General features: G+C 41.1%; 1 protein-coding gene across 1 annotated transcript; it reads left to right on the top strand.

Annotated features, from left to right (window-relative positions):
* Window positions 1-748: 748 nt before the first annotated feature.
* Window positions 749-5,633, top strand: IFT46 (intraflagellar transport 46). Its single transcript, XM_073970526.1, has 2 exons — window positions 749-1,421; window positions 4,379-5,633. The coding sequence occupies exons 1-2, from the start codon at window positions 1,164-1,166 to the stop codon at window positions 5,429-5,431; spliced, it is 1,311 nt and encodes a 436-aa protein (XP_073826627.1). The 5' UTR covers window positions 749-1,163; the 3' UTR covers window positions 5,432-5,633.
* The last annotated feature ends 10,599 nt before the right edge of the window (window positions 5,634-16,232 follow it).

Genomic DNA, 16,232 nt, shown 5'->3' with positions numbered 1-16,232 from the left:
GTGAAGCAATATTATTTAAAAATCCACGATGGTGAATAAATATACTTTAAAAATCCACTTTGTTGAAGAAATTTTGATTTAAAATCCATGTTGGTGAAGAAATATTCTTTACAAATCCACGTTGGTGAAGAAATATTATTTAAAAATCCACGATGGTGAAGAAATATTATTTAAAAATCCACGTTGGTGAAGAAATATTTTTTAAAAATCCACGTTGGGGAAGAAATATTCTTTAAAAATCTACGTTCGTGAAGAAATATTCTTCAAAAATCCACGTTGGTGAAGAAGTATTCTTTAAAAATCCACGTTGGTGAAGAAATATTCTATAAAAATCCACAATGGTGAAGAAATGTTCTTAAAAAATCGACGTTGGTGAAGAAATATTCTTTAAAAATCCACGTTGGAGAAGAAATTTTCTTTAAAAATGCAGATTAGGGAATAAATATTCTTAAAAAATCCACGTTGGTGAAGAAATATTCTTCAAGAAACCACGTTGAAGAGACATTTTCTTTAAAAATCCACATTGGTGAATAAATATTCTTAAAAAATCCACGTTGGTGACGAAATATTCTTTAAAAATCCACGTTTATGTGTCCTTAGGTGTCTAAAAAATATTTAAAAATCCATGCTTACGGCCATCTTTAAATCCAAAACTAAGTACTCATCTTACCGATTACTTTTATCAAGAATTTGCTTTCCACAATTTCACTGCATTTTCACATTACCAAGGCAACCAAAGGCGACCGGTAGTTGTTGTCAAGGTAACAGCTACTAGTGGCATAATTACTGGTGTAGCTTTTCATTGAGCCTGAAAAAAAAAACGGAGGAACTTCTAAAACAATAGCCATTTTTAAGTTGTTTGCTTTTGTGCTTTACTATTCTCTGCTCTGCTTAGTGAAGAGCGGAAAAATTGCAAAAAGGAAAACCAAAACTGGAAAATATAATCCTTTCCCTTTTGGCTGAAAACAACAGCTCACACGGCAGCAAATATCCTGCAAACCAAACAAAAGACCACTGGCAAATAGAAAAAAAACGGATATTCCAAGGCAATAGAGAAGTGAAAGAAACATCGTCATCATCGCAATCAACACCACCACCACCATTGTTATACCACAAACAACCAACTGCTGGCGGTTCCTCTTAATTTTCCAGATTCTGTTAGCATGAACTATTATGATGAAGAGATTCCAGTGAATGCTTCTTTGTCTGGGCCAGCGAACATTAAAGGAGGACCACCACCACCAGCCAACAATGCCAAGGTGGAACGTATCTCGAGCCGCGGAAGTAATAGCGACAAAGCAAGTGTTTTGGGTAGCGGTAGATCCGTTGCTGGCGGTGGTGCCGGCCAAAGAGGAGGAAGTGGCAATGCATTAAAACGTGGAGGAATGGATATGGTAGGAAGACCTCGACAGCGTACAATGGTAAGGACAATGTGTATCAAGGATACAGTGAATTTTTGTGAAAAGACAGATATAAAGAAAGAATATAGAATAGATGGGATATGGAGGACCCCTTTCGGAGGTCTTCTATGTATAGAAGACGCCTTTCGGGTGTCTTCTATGTATAGACGACCCCTTTCGGAGGACTTCTATGTATAGAAGACCACTTTCGGAGGTCTTTTATGTATAGAAGACCTCTTTCGGAGGTCTTCTATGTATGGAAGACCTATTTCGGAGGTCTTCTATGTATAGAAGACCCCTTTCGGAGGTCTTCCATCTATATAAGACCCTTTTAGGAGGTATTCCATCTATAGAATAGCCCTTTAAGAAATCTTCTATGTATAGAAGACCCCTTTAGGAGGTCTTCTATCTATAAAAGACCCCTATAGGAGGTCTATGGAAGACACCTTGAGAAGGTCTTCTGTCTATTATTCTATAACTTATTTATAGATGAAACCTTTAGTAGGTCTTCTATCTATAGAAGGCAATTTCTGGAGGTCTTCAATATATAGAAGACCACTTTCGGAGGACTTCTATGTATAGAATACCCCTTTCGGAGGTCTTCTGTGTATAGAAGACCCCTTTCGGAGGTTATGTATAGAAGACCCCTTTCGGAGGTCTTCTATGTATAGAAGACTCCTTTCGGAGGTTACGTATAGAAGACCCCTTTCGGAGGACTTCTATGTACAGAAGACCCCTTTCGGAGGACTTCTATGTATAGAAGACCCCTTTCGGAGGTCTTCTATGTATAGAAGACCCCTTTCGGAGGTCTTCTATGTATAGAAGACCCCTTTCGGAGGTCTTCTATGTATAGAAGACCCCTTTCGGAGGTATTCTATGTATAGAAGACCCAGTTCGGAGGTCTTCTATGTATATAAGAACCCTTTCGAAGGTCTTTTATGTATAGAAGATCCCTTTCGGAGTACTTCTATGTATAGAAGACCCCTTTCGGAGGTCTTCTATGTACAGAAGACCACTTTCGGAGGTCTTCTATGTACAGAAGACCACTTTCGGAGGTCTTCTATGTATAGAAGACCCCTTTCGGAGGTCTGCTATGTATAGACGACCCCTTTCGGAGGTCTTCTGTGTATAGAAGACCTCTTTCGGAGGTCTTCTATGTATAGACCCCTTTCGGAGGTCTTCTATGTATAGAAGACCCCTTTCGGAGGTCTTCTATGTAGAGAAGACCCCTTTCGGAGGTCTTCTATGTAGAGAAGACCCCTTTCGGAGGTCTTCTATGTAGAGAAGATCCCTTTCGGAGGTTTTCTATGTATAGAAGACCCCTTTCGGAGGTCTTCTATGTATAGAAGACCCCTTTCGGAGGTCTTCTATGTATAGAAGACCCCTTTCGGAGGTCTTCTATGTATAGAAGACCCCTTTCGGAGGTCTTCTATGTATAGAAGACCCCTTTCGGAGGTCTTCTATGTATAGAAGACCCCTTTCGGAGGCCTTCTATGTATAGAAGACCCCTTTCGGAGGTCTTCTATGTATAGAAGTTCCCTTTCGGAGGTCTTCTATGTATAGAAGACCCCTTTCGGAGGTCTTCTATGTATAGAAGACCCCTTTCGGAAGTCTTCTATGTATAGAAGACCCCTTTCGAAGGTCTTCTCCCCCCTTTCGGAGATCTTCTATTTATAGAAGACCCCTTTTCGGTGGACTTCTATGTATAGAATACCCCTTTCGGAGGTCTTCTATGTATAGAAGACCCCTTTTCGGTGGACTTCTATGCATAGAATACCCCTTTCGGAGGTCTTCTACGTATAGAAAACCCCTTTCGGAAGTTTTCTATGTAGAGAAGACCCCTTTCGGACGACTTCTATGTGTAGAAGACCCCTTTCGGAGGTCTTCTATGTATACAAGAAGTCTTCTATGTATAGAAGACCCCTTTCGGAGGACTTCTATGTATAGAATATCCCTTTCGGATGACTTCTATGTAGAGAAGACCCCTTTCGGAGTTCTTCTATGTATAGAAGACCCCTTTCGGAGCTCTTCTATGTATAGAAGACCCCTTTCGGAGGTCTTCTACGTATAGAAGACACCTTTCGGAGGTCTTCTATGTATAGAAGACCCCTTTCGGAGGTCTTCTATGTATAGAAGACCCCTTTCGGAGGTCTTCTATGTATAGAAGACCCCTTTCGGAGGTCTTCTATGTATAGAAGACCCCTTTCGGAGGTCTTCTATGTATAGAAAACCCCTTTCGGAGGTCTTCTGTGTGTAGAAGACCCCTTTCGGAGGACTTCTATGTATAAAACACCGCTTTCGGAGGTCTTCTATGTATAGAAGACCCCTTTCGGATGTCTTCTATGTATAGATAGAATACCACTCCAAAGGATCTCCTACCGATAAAAGACCTCCTAAATGAGCATTGTATATATATATAGAAGACCTCCTTAAGGGGCGCTCTATAGATTGAAAAACTCCGAAAAATGTTTTCTATAGATAGAAGACCCCTATCGGAGGTCTTCTATGTATAGAAGACCCCTTTCGGAGATCTTCTATGTATAGAAGACCCCCTTCGTAGGTCTTCTATCTATAGAAAACATTTTTCGGAGTTTTTCAATCTATAGAGCGCCCCTTAAGGAGGTCTTCTATATATATATATATACAATGCTCATTTAGGAGGTCTTTTATCGGTAGGAGATCCTTTGGAGTGGTATTCTATCTATAGAAAATCCCTTTGGGCGTCCTTCTATCTATAGAAGATCGCTTTAAGAGAAGTTTTTAATCTTTTGACACCTTTGGGAAGTATCTGTCTATAGAAGATCACCTTAGCAGGTTATATATTTACAAAAGACCTCTTTAGGAGGTCTTATATCTATAGATGTACCCTTTGGGTTTACTTCTATCCAAAGAACTGCCATTCAGGATGTTTTCTATCAATAGAAAATTCCATTCCCTTCTAAAGACTTTTTTACTAACTTTCACATTTCCCCCTCCAGATGCATGGCAATTCAACCGATGATGATGGTCTACTGCAGGATATTTTAGATCATGATGATGAAGATGACGACGATGATGAAGAAGATGATAGCGATATACAAATGGAGGCAAAACCGTCGATACAACCAATTCACACTGAGCCACCATCATCAGACTTTATGAAACGGAATAGTGGTGGAGCAGTTGGTGGTGCAATAGCCCGCAATAATCCCCTGCGTCCAGGTAGCTCAAGAATGAAAATGAATTTACCCACAGCCAAGGTATTGGATAATGATTCAGATGCATCGGAAACTGATAGTGATGAGGGTGGAGAAGAGTCAAAGGGGGCAGCGGGAGATTACACACCCAATTGGGAGGCTTCCCAGATGTCAATAACACCAGAAAAATGGGAGCAATTACCAGTTCCACAAGAAGTTAAGGATCTCTTTCCTTACATTTTCAAATATATACCGCAGCATATTGAGACCGCTTATCATTTGCAACCATTTATACCGGATTATGTACCGGCTGTGGGTGATGTTGATGCATTTCTGCGTGTCACTGGACCACCAATGCTTAATCCACAGCGAGGACGGGAAGTTGAGGGGCATTTAGAGAAGTTAGGCCTCTACTTTCTCGACGAACCGTCCGGCACACAAAGTGAACCCAGTTTGTTGAATATGAAATTACGTTCCGCCCTGACTGGCAGTGGCAGTAATGGCCGCTCCTCCTCCGCTACCATGGTGCCAATGGCAAAATCTAATAAGGACATCGATAAATGGATAAATGAGGTTGAACATGTACACATGACTCAATCCGTTTATGATGTACAACCTCGTAAGGATATTGAAAACATTATAATTGACTGGCCACGTTCATATGCCAATGTAGCGGGTACTGTACAACAGGCTTACCAGCAGTGTGCGGCTGGCCAACAGACAGTCATTGATTATGTACGCGTTCTGTGTCAACAGTTTGAGTTGCAGGGACCACTTGAGACACAAGCCGACTATTTGTTAAGTGTTCAAACATTGTTCGCTTTATATTTGGCTGCCAATCAGGCATGGGAATAAAGGACAAGCTTACATAATAAAAAGGGGACAGCAAGGTCATGGAAGGAGAATGCTGATGAGCAAATGACGTCAATGATTGTAATGTTGGAACAGAGAGAAAGGAAGAATGTTGATTAAATGTCCAGCAAACATTTTCTTAAGTATTATCAATGTTTAGATATAAGTTCGAAAATCGAAATAAAATAAAGGTATGGAAATCGGAGATAATGGGATGGGATGGTAATACGGGTTACTTCTAGAGTCATAAAAGTGGTAAATTTTTACAGGGAATATCACAGCCAAAATCTAAGGAGGTCTTCTGTCTCCTATCTATAGGAGAGCCCTTTAGGAGGTATTCTCTTTATAAAAGCCCCCCTTTAGCAAACATCCTTTTTATTGAAACCCCCCTCAGGAGGTCTAATATCTACAGAAAACCCTTTTAGAATGTATTCCATCTATAGAATATCCCCTATGCGAAGGCAGCTGTGTATAGAACACCCTTTGAGGAAGCCTCCTTTTTATAGAATCCTCCTCTAAGGAGCTCTTCTACTTATAGAAGCCTCTTATGAGGTATTCTATCTATAAAAACTTCTTTTCTGAGGTTTTCTATCTATAGCAGACTTTTTTAGGTGTGTTCCTTCTATAGAAGACCCCTTTAAGATGTCTTATATTGATATACGAACCTGTTAGGAAGTTTTATATCCACAGAGATCCCCTTTAAGAGGTCTTCTTTCTATAGAATATGCCTTTGAGAGGTCTTCTATTTACAGAAAATACCTATAAGAATTGTTCTTTCCCTTAAGGAGGTCTTACATCTATAGAAGGAGTTATACCTATAGAACACCCCTTTTGGATGTCTTATATTTATAAAGAACACAGCTGTACGAGGTCTCCTTTCTATAGACGGCCCCCATAAAAGTTATTCTCTTTATAGAAGACATATTCAGAGGTCTACCATCTATAGATGACCCATTAAGAGGTCTACTATCTATAGAAAACCCTTTATGAGATCTTACATCTATAGAAGGACCTTTTAGAAGATCTTCTATCGATGGATGAGGTCTTATATCTATAGAAGACCCCTTTCGGTGGCGTTATATATATGGACGATGCCTTTAAGAGGTCTTATATCTATTGAGGACACATTTAGGAGGTCTTCTATCTGTGGAAGTCTCCTTTTGAAGATTTTGTGTCTATAGAAGACCTCTTTATGAGGTTTTATGTTCATTGAAGAAAACAGCTTTCGGAGGTTTTTTATCTCTAGGAGTCACATATAGGAGGTCTTCTATCTACAGAAGACACCTTTAGGGGGCCGTTTGTCTTTTACAGTCTCATTTAGATAGTCTTCTATCTACAGAAGTCACCGTTAGGAAGTCTTCTAAATATAGCAGATCCCTTTAGTAGGTCTTCTAAGCTCCCTTTAGCCCTTCTATCAACAGGAGAGCTCTATAGAACATACACATAAGGGATATTGTTTCTATAGAAGACCCTTTTAAGAGGTATTGTATCTATGCAAGACACCTTTAAAAGGTATTCTATCTACATAAGACGCCTGTAGGAAGTCATCTATCTGCAGAAGACACCTTTAGTAGGTCTTCTATCTATGGAATACCCCTTTATGAGGTCTTTTATATATAAAAGATCCCTTTACGAAATCTTATATATAGTATAGAAGACCCCTTTATAAAGTCTTATAATAGGACTTATATTTATTGGACCCCCTTTAGGTGGTCTTACATCTATAGAATACACCTTTAAGAGGATACCTTTAAGAATACCCTTTCATGAAGTCTTATATCTAGAGAATACCCCTTTCGGAGAACTTATGTCTACTGACGATCCCTTTACGAGTTCTTATATCTATTGAAGACACATTTAGGAGTTCTTCTATCTATAGACGTCTTCTTTTGGATGTCTTCTGCCTATAAGTGACCCTTTATGGGATCTTTTATTTACAGAAGAACACATCTTTAGGAGGTCTTCTATATATGGCAGATTCCTTGAGAAAGTCTTTTATCTACAGAAAACACCTTTTGGAGGTACTCCGTGAACAGAAGTCTCATTAAGGAGGTTTTTCTATCTCTAGAAGACACCTTTTGGTAGTATTCTGTCTTTAGAAGTCTCATTTAGAGGGTCTTCTATATATAAAAGTCATTTTTAGGATGTCTTCTGTCTACTGAAGATACGTTTAGTAGGTCTTCAATCAACATAAGGTCCTTTTACGGGGGTCTTTTATCAACATAAGACCTCGTTAACAGGTCTTCTATTTAGGGAAGACCCTTTATGAGGTCTTCTATCTATAGAAGATTCCTTTTTTAGGTCTTATATCTATAGAAGTCCCCTTTAGGAGGATGTATATCTATTGAAGACCCTTTTGGGAGGTCTTCTGTCTCTATCTATATCTATAGAAGTCACGTTTAAGAGGTCCTCTATTTACAGAAGGCACCTTTAGGACGTCATATATCTACAGAAGATACCTGTAGTAGGTCGTCTATCGATGGATGTCCCCTTTATGCGGTCTATCAACATAAGAGCACTTATGGCAGTCCTCTGTCAAAAGAAGACCACTTTAGGAGGTTTCCTTTGTATAGAATAATTCTCTGGTAAATCTCCTTTCTGTAGGAGACACCCTTAGGAGGTCTAATATTTATAGAAGACACCTTTAAGAGGTCTTCTATCTATAGAAGACCCCTTTATAAGGTCTTACATCTGTAAAAGTACCCTTTAGAAGTTCTTCTATCGATGGAAGACCCTTTTATGAGCTCTTCTATCTATAGAAGATTCTATTTTGAGGTCTTATACCTATAGAAGACCCCTTTAGGAAGATGTATATCTATTGAAGACCCTTTTATGAGGTCTTCTGTTTCTATCTATATCTATAGAAGTCACGTTTAGGAGATCCTCTATCTACAGAAGACACCTTTAGGACGTCTTCTATATACAGAAGATACCTGAGTAGGCTTCCATCAACATAAGGCTCCTTCTATCGATGGATGTCCCCTTTATGAGGTCTATCAACATAATACCACTTATGGAAGTCCTCTGTCAAAAGAAGACCCCTTTAGTAGGTCTCCTCTCTATAGAATAAACCTTTGGGAAATCTCCTTTGCATAGGAGACAATGGGCAGGGTGGCCCCACTACGGAAGCCAGGCAAGGATGCCAGCAAAAGTGAATCGTACAGGCCGATTTCGCACTTGAGGCCTTACTTTTCCCCAGTATCAGAAGTAGCTATCAAGTTGTCGATCATCAGCATGGACAACAGCCCTGCACGCCATTACCACATATATCTGTCAAGGATTCAACCAGAGACGAGCGGACGATAGAACAGTGATGGTGGCGATCGACTTAGCAAAAGCCTTTTATACAGTCAGGCACTCCACGCTGTTTGAGGATATTGAAACGTTGGATAGTCAACTATATTTGTGGACGCCAGTCGTACGTGGAATTCAGGAATAAGAAGTCCAAACCCCGTAGAGTGAAACAGGGAGTTCCCCAAGCTGGGGTGATATCTCCGGAACTGTTTAACCTCTACCTCTCCTGTATTTCGCCCACTCCAGACGGCATCGAGATCGTAATATATGCGGATGATTGCACGATCCTGGCGTCGGATACCTATCCTGATGACATCTGTGAGAGACTAAACAGCTACTTAACCGATCTTACCACCTTTTTCCATTCGAGGAATATGCAGATTTCCGCCACAAAATCAACAGTCACTCTGTTCACCACCTGGACAGCGCAGTTTGGAAGAGAATTGAATGTCGTGGTCGACGGTAACAGAACTCCGACCACAAACTGCCCCAAAATTTTAGGGGTCACATTCGACACTACTTTCACTGAAAAGTAGCAACAAGGTCCTCAAATCCCTAGCCGGCAGCACTTGGGGTGCAGATAAAGAAACCTTGTTGACCACATATAACGCGATAGGTCGGTCTGTGGTAAGCTATGCGGCGCCAGTCTGGTCCCCGAGATTATGTGATACGAATTGGAAAAAGATTTAAACTTGCCAGAATGCCGACCTGAGAACAGCAACAGGGTGCCTCCTCAAATCTTCAGTGGACCATCTACATGAGGAGGCAAAGATTTTTCCAGTAAAGCAACACAATGAGATGCTTTCGTTGCAGTGCCTGCTTGGATGTTACCGTGTGAGCCATCCCAATCACCATCTTGTGGGTAGGCCCGACACATTCAGGCAGATCAGGAAGGATATCCATGCTCTAGAGGGAGAGGTCCAACGATACAGGAGAGAACCCCTATATCAACAAGCATATCAAGCAGGTTTGAATAGCATTCACACGGACGCAGTTGCCAAGGCCTTAAGCAATTATAGTGTGAATAAAGTACTCGGAGTACATCCCCCATCTATTGCAGCTGAGGAGCGTCAGCTGCCACGACAAGCCAGAGTAGTTTTGGCTCAACTTCGCCCGGGATATTGCAGTCGCCTAAATTCTTATTGGGCGGAAATCGATCGCGCCGTGTAAGACATCTGCCCAGTGTGCGGCATGGGCCCGCACGACACAGAACACCTTTTCAACTGCCCCGCCAAACCTACCCATCTAACTCCAGTGGATCTGTGGCTACATCCCATCGAAGCAGCCATTCTTCTGGAACTGGAGATAGACCCAGAGCGAGATTGAACAGAGGAACGAACATACAAACACAATAAAAAACACTGTTACAACAACAACAAAGAGGACTTCTATCTATATAAGATACCTGTAGTAAGTATTCTATCAACATATGGCTCCTTTAGGAGGCCTTCTATCGATGAATGTCCTCTTTATGAGGTCTTTTATCTATAGAAGACCGCTTTATGAGGTCTTAAATCTATTGAAGGCCCCTTCAGGAAGACTTATATATATTAAAGAGGTCTTCTGCCCATAGAAGAGCTCTTTAGGAAATCTCATTGCTATAGGAGACCAATTTAAGAGGTCTTTTATCTATAGAAGATACCTGTAAGAGATCTTCTATCTATAGAAGACATTTAGGAAGTCTTCTTGCGGGAGGTCTTTTATATATAAAGTCTCCTTTCAGAGGCCTTCTATCCATAGATGACCTCTTAGGAGGTCTTTTATCTGTAGACGGCACCTTTAGGAAGTCTTCTATCTATAGAAGACGCCATTAAGGGGTCTTCTATCTACAGAAGATACATGTAGTAGGTCTTGTATCAACAAAAGGTCCCTTCAGGAGGTCATCTACCAACAAAACGTCCCTTTAGGAGGTCTCCTTTCTATACAATTAACCTTTTGGGAGGTCTTCTGTTTATGGAAGAAGCCTTGAAGAGATCTCCTTTCTATAGAAGAACCCTTTGAGAGGTATTGTATCTAAATTTCCTTTAAGAGGTCTGGTATCCCTTTATACCTCCCTTTAGGACGTATTGTGTCAGTAAGGCAGGTTTTGACGAGACCCTTAAGGAAATCGTATTTCTATAAGACGTCTTCTTTCTACAGAAGATCCCAATAGTGGGTCTTCTGTTTCTAGGAAGCCTCTTTAAGAAGTCTTCTTTATATAGAGACCCTTTATGAGTTTTTCTGTTTATAGAAGAGTCATTCAGGACGTATGGTCTCCATAGAAGACCCCTTTAGGAGTTCTTCGTTCTATGGACCCGTTTTCGGAGGTCTTCTATCAATAGAAAAGCTTTTTTGGAGATCTTTTTATAGAAAAGTCGTTATACTAGACCTCTTTACAGAAAAACCTTTAGGAGGTCTGCTGTTTGTAGAAGACCCTTTTAAGAAATCTTGTTTCTATAGAAGATCCCTCTAGGCCAATAGAAGAGCCCTTTAGGATGTTTTGTGTTTATAGAAGAGCATTTAGAAGGTCTCCTTTCGATTGAAGACTCGTTTAGGAGGTATTCTGTCTACAAAATACCCATTTAGGAGGCGTTCACTCTAAAGAAGACCCCTTTATGTGTCTTCTAATTATATGATGTCTTCTATTTATAGAAGGGAGCTCTTTTATCTATAGAAAACTTCTCTGAAATCTCTTCGATCTTTTATAGACCCTCAGTGATATCTTCAATTAACAAACGAACCCTTTTTCTTTTACTGGGAAATATTATTCACCAACAATAACCTCCCCTCTATCTACTTAACCGTCATTACCAACCACACATGACATAAACAACTACATTATCATCATCAGATTTTCTCTTACCTTAACATTGTCTCGAGAACATTTACAATTTCTGTTATGGTTGTGTTCTCCGTCCATTTGCAAATATTCTTCTTGTGGTATGTTTCCTTAATTGGAACATGTTAGTTGTTCTGTCTGCCGGCGGTGGGGGTTATAACCCATTCCCTCAATCTCTTTTTTCATACAACATTACAATCTTATGTTATTTTCATAGCTTCCGGTGGTGTTTGGGATGTAGATACTCCTCATATACTGAAACATAACATCGACCACCGTCAGCAGTGGTCAATGTTTCTTGTGCTGAGGTTTTGAACCACGAATTGTTCCGTTCTAACCAAACCAATGACCAGGGGGTAATTTGTGCAAATTGCTTTTCAATGTTGCCTTAAGTACGGACATTCTTTTTCTTTTGAAAGGACAATCGAACACATGAACCTGTAAACAGGTTGTATGTATGTTCATATGTATGATTCCAAAAGGTAATGAGAGAGTTATCATGGATTAAACCATTCGGAAAATATTTGTTATGAAAACAATGATGAGTTAGATTGAGAAATATGCACATGGAAGAAAAGGATGTGGAGGTGAAATGACCGGAGATGATATTGATTTTCTGTTTCAAATTATGATTAGATTGGTGATGAATTTAAATTTTGCAGAGGAAAATGAAGAAAATTGAAATTGGCAATGGAAGTAGTTTTCAGATTGGGCTTTAAGGAATAATATATTTTTTAAGGATAGTGAAGTTTTACATGGCTGAAATACTCAGGAAATGTTGCCAACATTACTGAGGGGTATTTTGCCACCGTTGAAAATTTGAGGTTGCCTAGCCGGAGAATCGGACCCACGACCTTCTGCGTTCAAGGCGGGTGTGCATACCATTGCACCACGGTGGCGCTTCTCTAAAAGTGGTGTCTTAGGACATGCCGTTCGGACTCGGCGATAAACTGTAGGTCCCATATCATTGAGCTAATATGAATCGAGGAGCACTCATTTATGTAAAAGAAGTCTCCATTGTCCCCCCTGGGATGTTTGTGGAACAAATATTATTATATATTTTTTAAGGATATTTTACTGCAATTTCCGCTGTAAAACTTCCCACCTATTCACCTTAAAAGTTTTGTACTGGAGATAAGGGATTTAATTTTTGTCACTGCGTTCCAAGGAGTTGTAATATTGCTGACATTCTCCTTACCAACAACAATGGATGTATAAAGCCATCTGCATGATCATGCCTGGGTATATTGAGTCCATTCTTAGCGGTTGCAGTCTTCATGGTTACTTCTCGCTTGCTTGGAAACAGGGTCGAGTGAATTCATCCAACAGTGTTATTTTTTTCCGAGCCTCCTAAGATTTTCATTTCCTGTAATTTTATTTTTAGACGCTTCTTCGCCTGGCTTATTGGCCGGTGTCACCATCACAATCACCGAACTCCTTTTGAATAGGGAATCTACACCTCCCATTTTTTCGACTCGTAGACCCGAGCATCTTCCAAATGCGGTTTCTTCAACCTCTATATTTGTTCTCTTTGTTCGTTCATGTTAGTTTGTTTGGTCCCAACTCAAAGCTGCTATCTCCACTAGTAAAATGTGCAGTAACGTCAAAATCCCATGGGTCCATAGACCCCTATGAGGTCTCCAGTTCAGAGCCAGATCCGAGTTAGTTGGGAATATGCATCCATACCAATGGGACCAACATTGAACGTACTTTGAGACTTGCCAGATTTTAGCGGCAGCTGTGGCATTAGCCTAAAAGCCATTTCTGTAAGGTTCCACCCGACATACTCTGGTTCCAGAATACCACAGCCATCAGCCCAGGGTTCATCAATTCCAAATCGTAGTCGAGTCATGCCATCGATCTTAATGCCCATAAGGATGACAAGTGTGTTTGCTGCCGCCCCTACTGAAGTCAGACACAGACCAACAAGCCTCCTAATATGGTTCAGATGCTGCTGGTTTTAGTTGTAGAATACCTTTCTGACAAATACTATTTTTACCATAGCAAGGGTATTTGCAAAAGTTGATGGGACGTGTGGTTAAGCAGTTTACATGGTGCACTATTGCACGCGATCAGCGATATCATACGTCGACCAGCGTTTCTTTGGGGCCAGCTCTTAAAGAATGCTTGCCCTCCAAAGAACTTCCAGGTCTATCTCGCAGGCACCATGGTTTCACTTCCTTCTTGGTAGGATGATGAGGGCTATCTTTCACCAGAATAAAGTCGTCGGTCAGGCTTCGTAGTTGATATTACTACCAGTTTTATTTCCATATTTAATTTCAAAGTTTTGTTCTGGAGTTGTAATATTGCTGAAAATCTCCTTACCAACAACAATGGATGTATAAAGCCATCTGGATGATCATGCCGGTGTATATTGAGTCCGTTCTCAGCGGTTGAGTCGTCATGGTTACGTCCCGCTTGCTGGGAAACAGGATCGAGTTGTAGGGCGACTTAAATTAATTCATCCAACAATGTTATCTTTTTACTAGCCTGCTAAGATTTTCACTTTCTGGATTTTAAACGCTTCTTCGCCTGCATTATTAGCCAGTGTCCCCATCACAATCACCGAACTTCTTTTGAATGGGCAATCTATATTTGTTCTCTTTGTTTGCTCATGTTAGATTTCTAGGTTACAATTCAAAGCCGCTATCTCCACTCGTAAAATGTGCAGTCACGTTAAGATCCCATGGGTTCCTATTTCTAGGTCCATGCGAGGGTTGACCCCTATGAGGTCTCCCGCTCAGAGCCAGATCCGAGTTAGTTGGGAATGTGCATCCGAACCAATGGGACCAACATTGAACGTTCTTTGAGACTTGCCAGGTTTTAACGGGTCGGAGTCAGCTGTGGCATTAGCCTGAAAGCCATTTCTGTAAGGTTCCACCCCGACATATTTAGGTTCCGGAATACCACAGCCGTCAGCCCAGGGTTCATCAATTCCAAATCGTAGTCCAGTAATGCCATCGATCTTAATGCCCATAAGGACGTCAAGGGTGTTTGCTGCCGCCCCTACTGAAGTCCGACACAGACCAACAAGTCGCCCAATATAGTTCAGATGCTGCTGGATTTATTTGTAGAATACCCTTCCGAAAAATACTATTTTTACTATGGCAAGGGTATTTCCAAAAGCATATGGGACGTGACGTTAAGAAGTTTACATGTTTATCGACTTAACGGCTCTGTTTAGTTGGGCAACAACAAATTCTCCAGTTCGATAGGATAAAATGTTGAGGTGAGGGAGGGGTGATCCATAGGTTATATTTCTCAGTTACCGTATATGATGAGCAGTGGGGGGAGAAAAGAACAAGTGAAATAAAAACAATCAGTATTAATTCTTTATATAAATATGATTGATGTTTATTGTGTTTCTTTTCTTACTACAACAAAGATTACCTTTTGTAATCGTGGGTTGGCGCAGAGGTCTTGATGCTTTCGCTTCGAGAGATAAAACAAAAGTGAACGCAGAGGTTCACGTGGATCGCAGAGGATCGTGTTGATCGCGGAGGATCTTCGTTTATTACTAATACAACTACAATTATTCCATTGAGAGAACAGTCTCTCCTATGTATCAAAATGAGCAAACCAACAACAACCGTCGCCCGTTGGTATCTACACTCTCCGGTCTCCGCAGAGGGAACTTGTAGAGGTGATACCCGAGCTGTCAATCAGCATCCGTGATCGACTGGGCTCGAGAAGTTGAAGGCCAACGTATCTAACTTATACAGGCTCAAAACATGGTGCACCATTGCACGGGAGCAGCGATATCATACGTCGACCAGCGCCTCTTTGGGGCCAGCTCTTAAATAGTGGTTGCCCTCCACAGAGCTTCCAGGTCTATCTCGCAGGCACCAATTTCAAGATCCACTGTATTGGTTTCACTTCCCTCTTGGTAGGGTGATGAGGACCATCTTTCACCAGAAAAAGTCTCCGGTCTGACTTCGTAGTTGACACTTCAAATCGAGGCTGAACACCCAGTAAGTGATAAGTTTGGCACCATCTGTGAATAGGGTAATTATGACACAAGTGTTACAATGCGGGATCAGTCTAATCACAATAATTACAAGGTAGTAGCTTTCCCACTGCTGGGAGCGAAGTCTATTCCTCTCTTCCATGCTGGAGATGGCGAACAGCGACCTATTTTGTGTGAAAGTGCCGTCAACAAGATCGTAAAAGATCTGTGATGGTGTGGAGGGTTGATTGCCCAATTGTCTACGCCACCTGCGGTACCAGAAAAGGGACCTCTTGTTGGATCTCGTAACCGAGTTACTTCCAGTTTCAGTCCCATGTGATCGAGGGGCTGGTGATCTCCTCTAAGACTGGTGTCAGTGGCGTCGTTAATCCCGATATTCCCTTTTAGAGAATACCCCTGCGGAGAGGATTATGGTAGCAAGGTTAGCTACAGTGTGTCTTCACATCTGTTCGGTTTTACATAGGCTAGAGGTACGGACAAATGGCGGGTGTATGCATGTGGTCTATTTGTTTAGAACCTCATGGTGGATTCTCTGTTACGGGAGTTAGCTACACTTGTCTGCTTTGTATATAGGAGAATGATCTGTTTATCATGAATGAAGTTGTAATTCCCGTCCAATTGAAGCGTCGTGGTGAGCGGGCCATCGTAGGCCTCTGCAGTGATCGGATTGGTGTTGAGGTGGCGCGAGACAAAACTGTTCGAATGTTGCTGAAAGGTAGGTTTGC

This window comes from Musca autumnalis, unplaced genomic scaffold (genome assembly GCF_047663935.1).
Source record: "Musca autumnalis isolate F117 unplaced genomic scaffold, ASM4766393v1 scaffold_2, whole genome shotgun sequence".
Taxonomy (NCBI): Eukaryota; Metazoa; Arthropoda; class Insecta; order Diptera; family Muscidae; genus Musca; species Musca autumnalis.
Note: the sequence above shows the minus strand (reverse complement) of the source record. Positions and strands in the feature narration are given on the sequence as shown.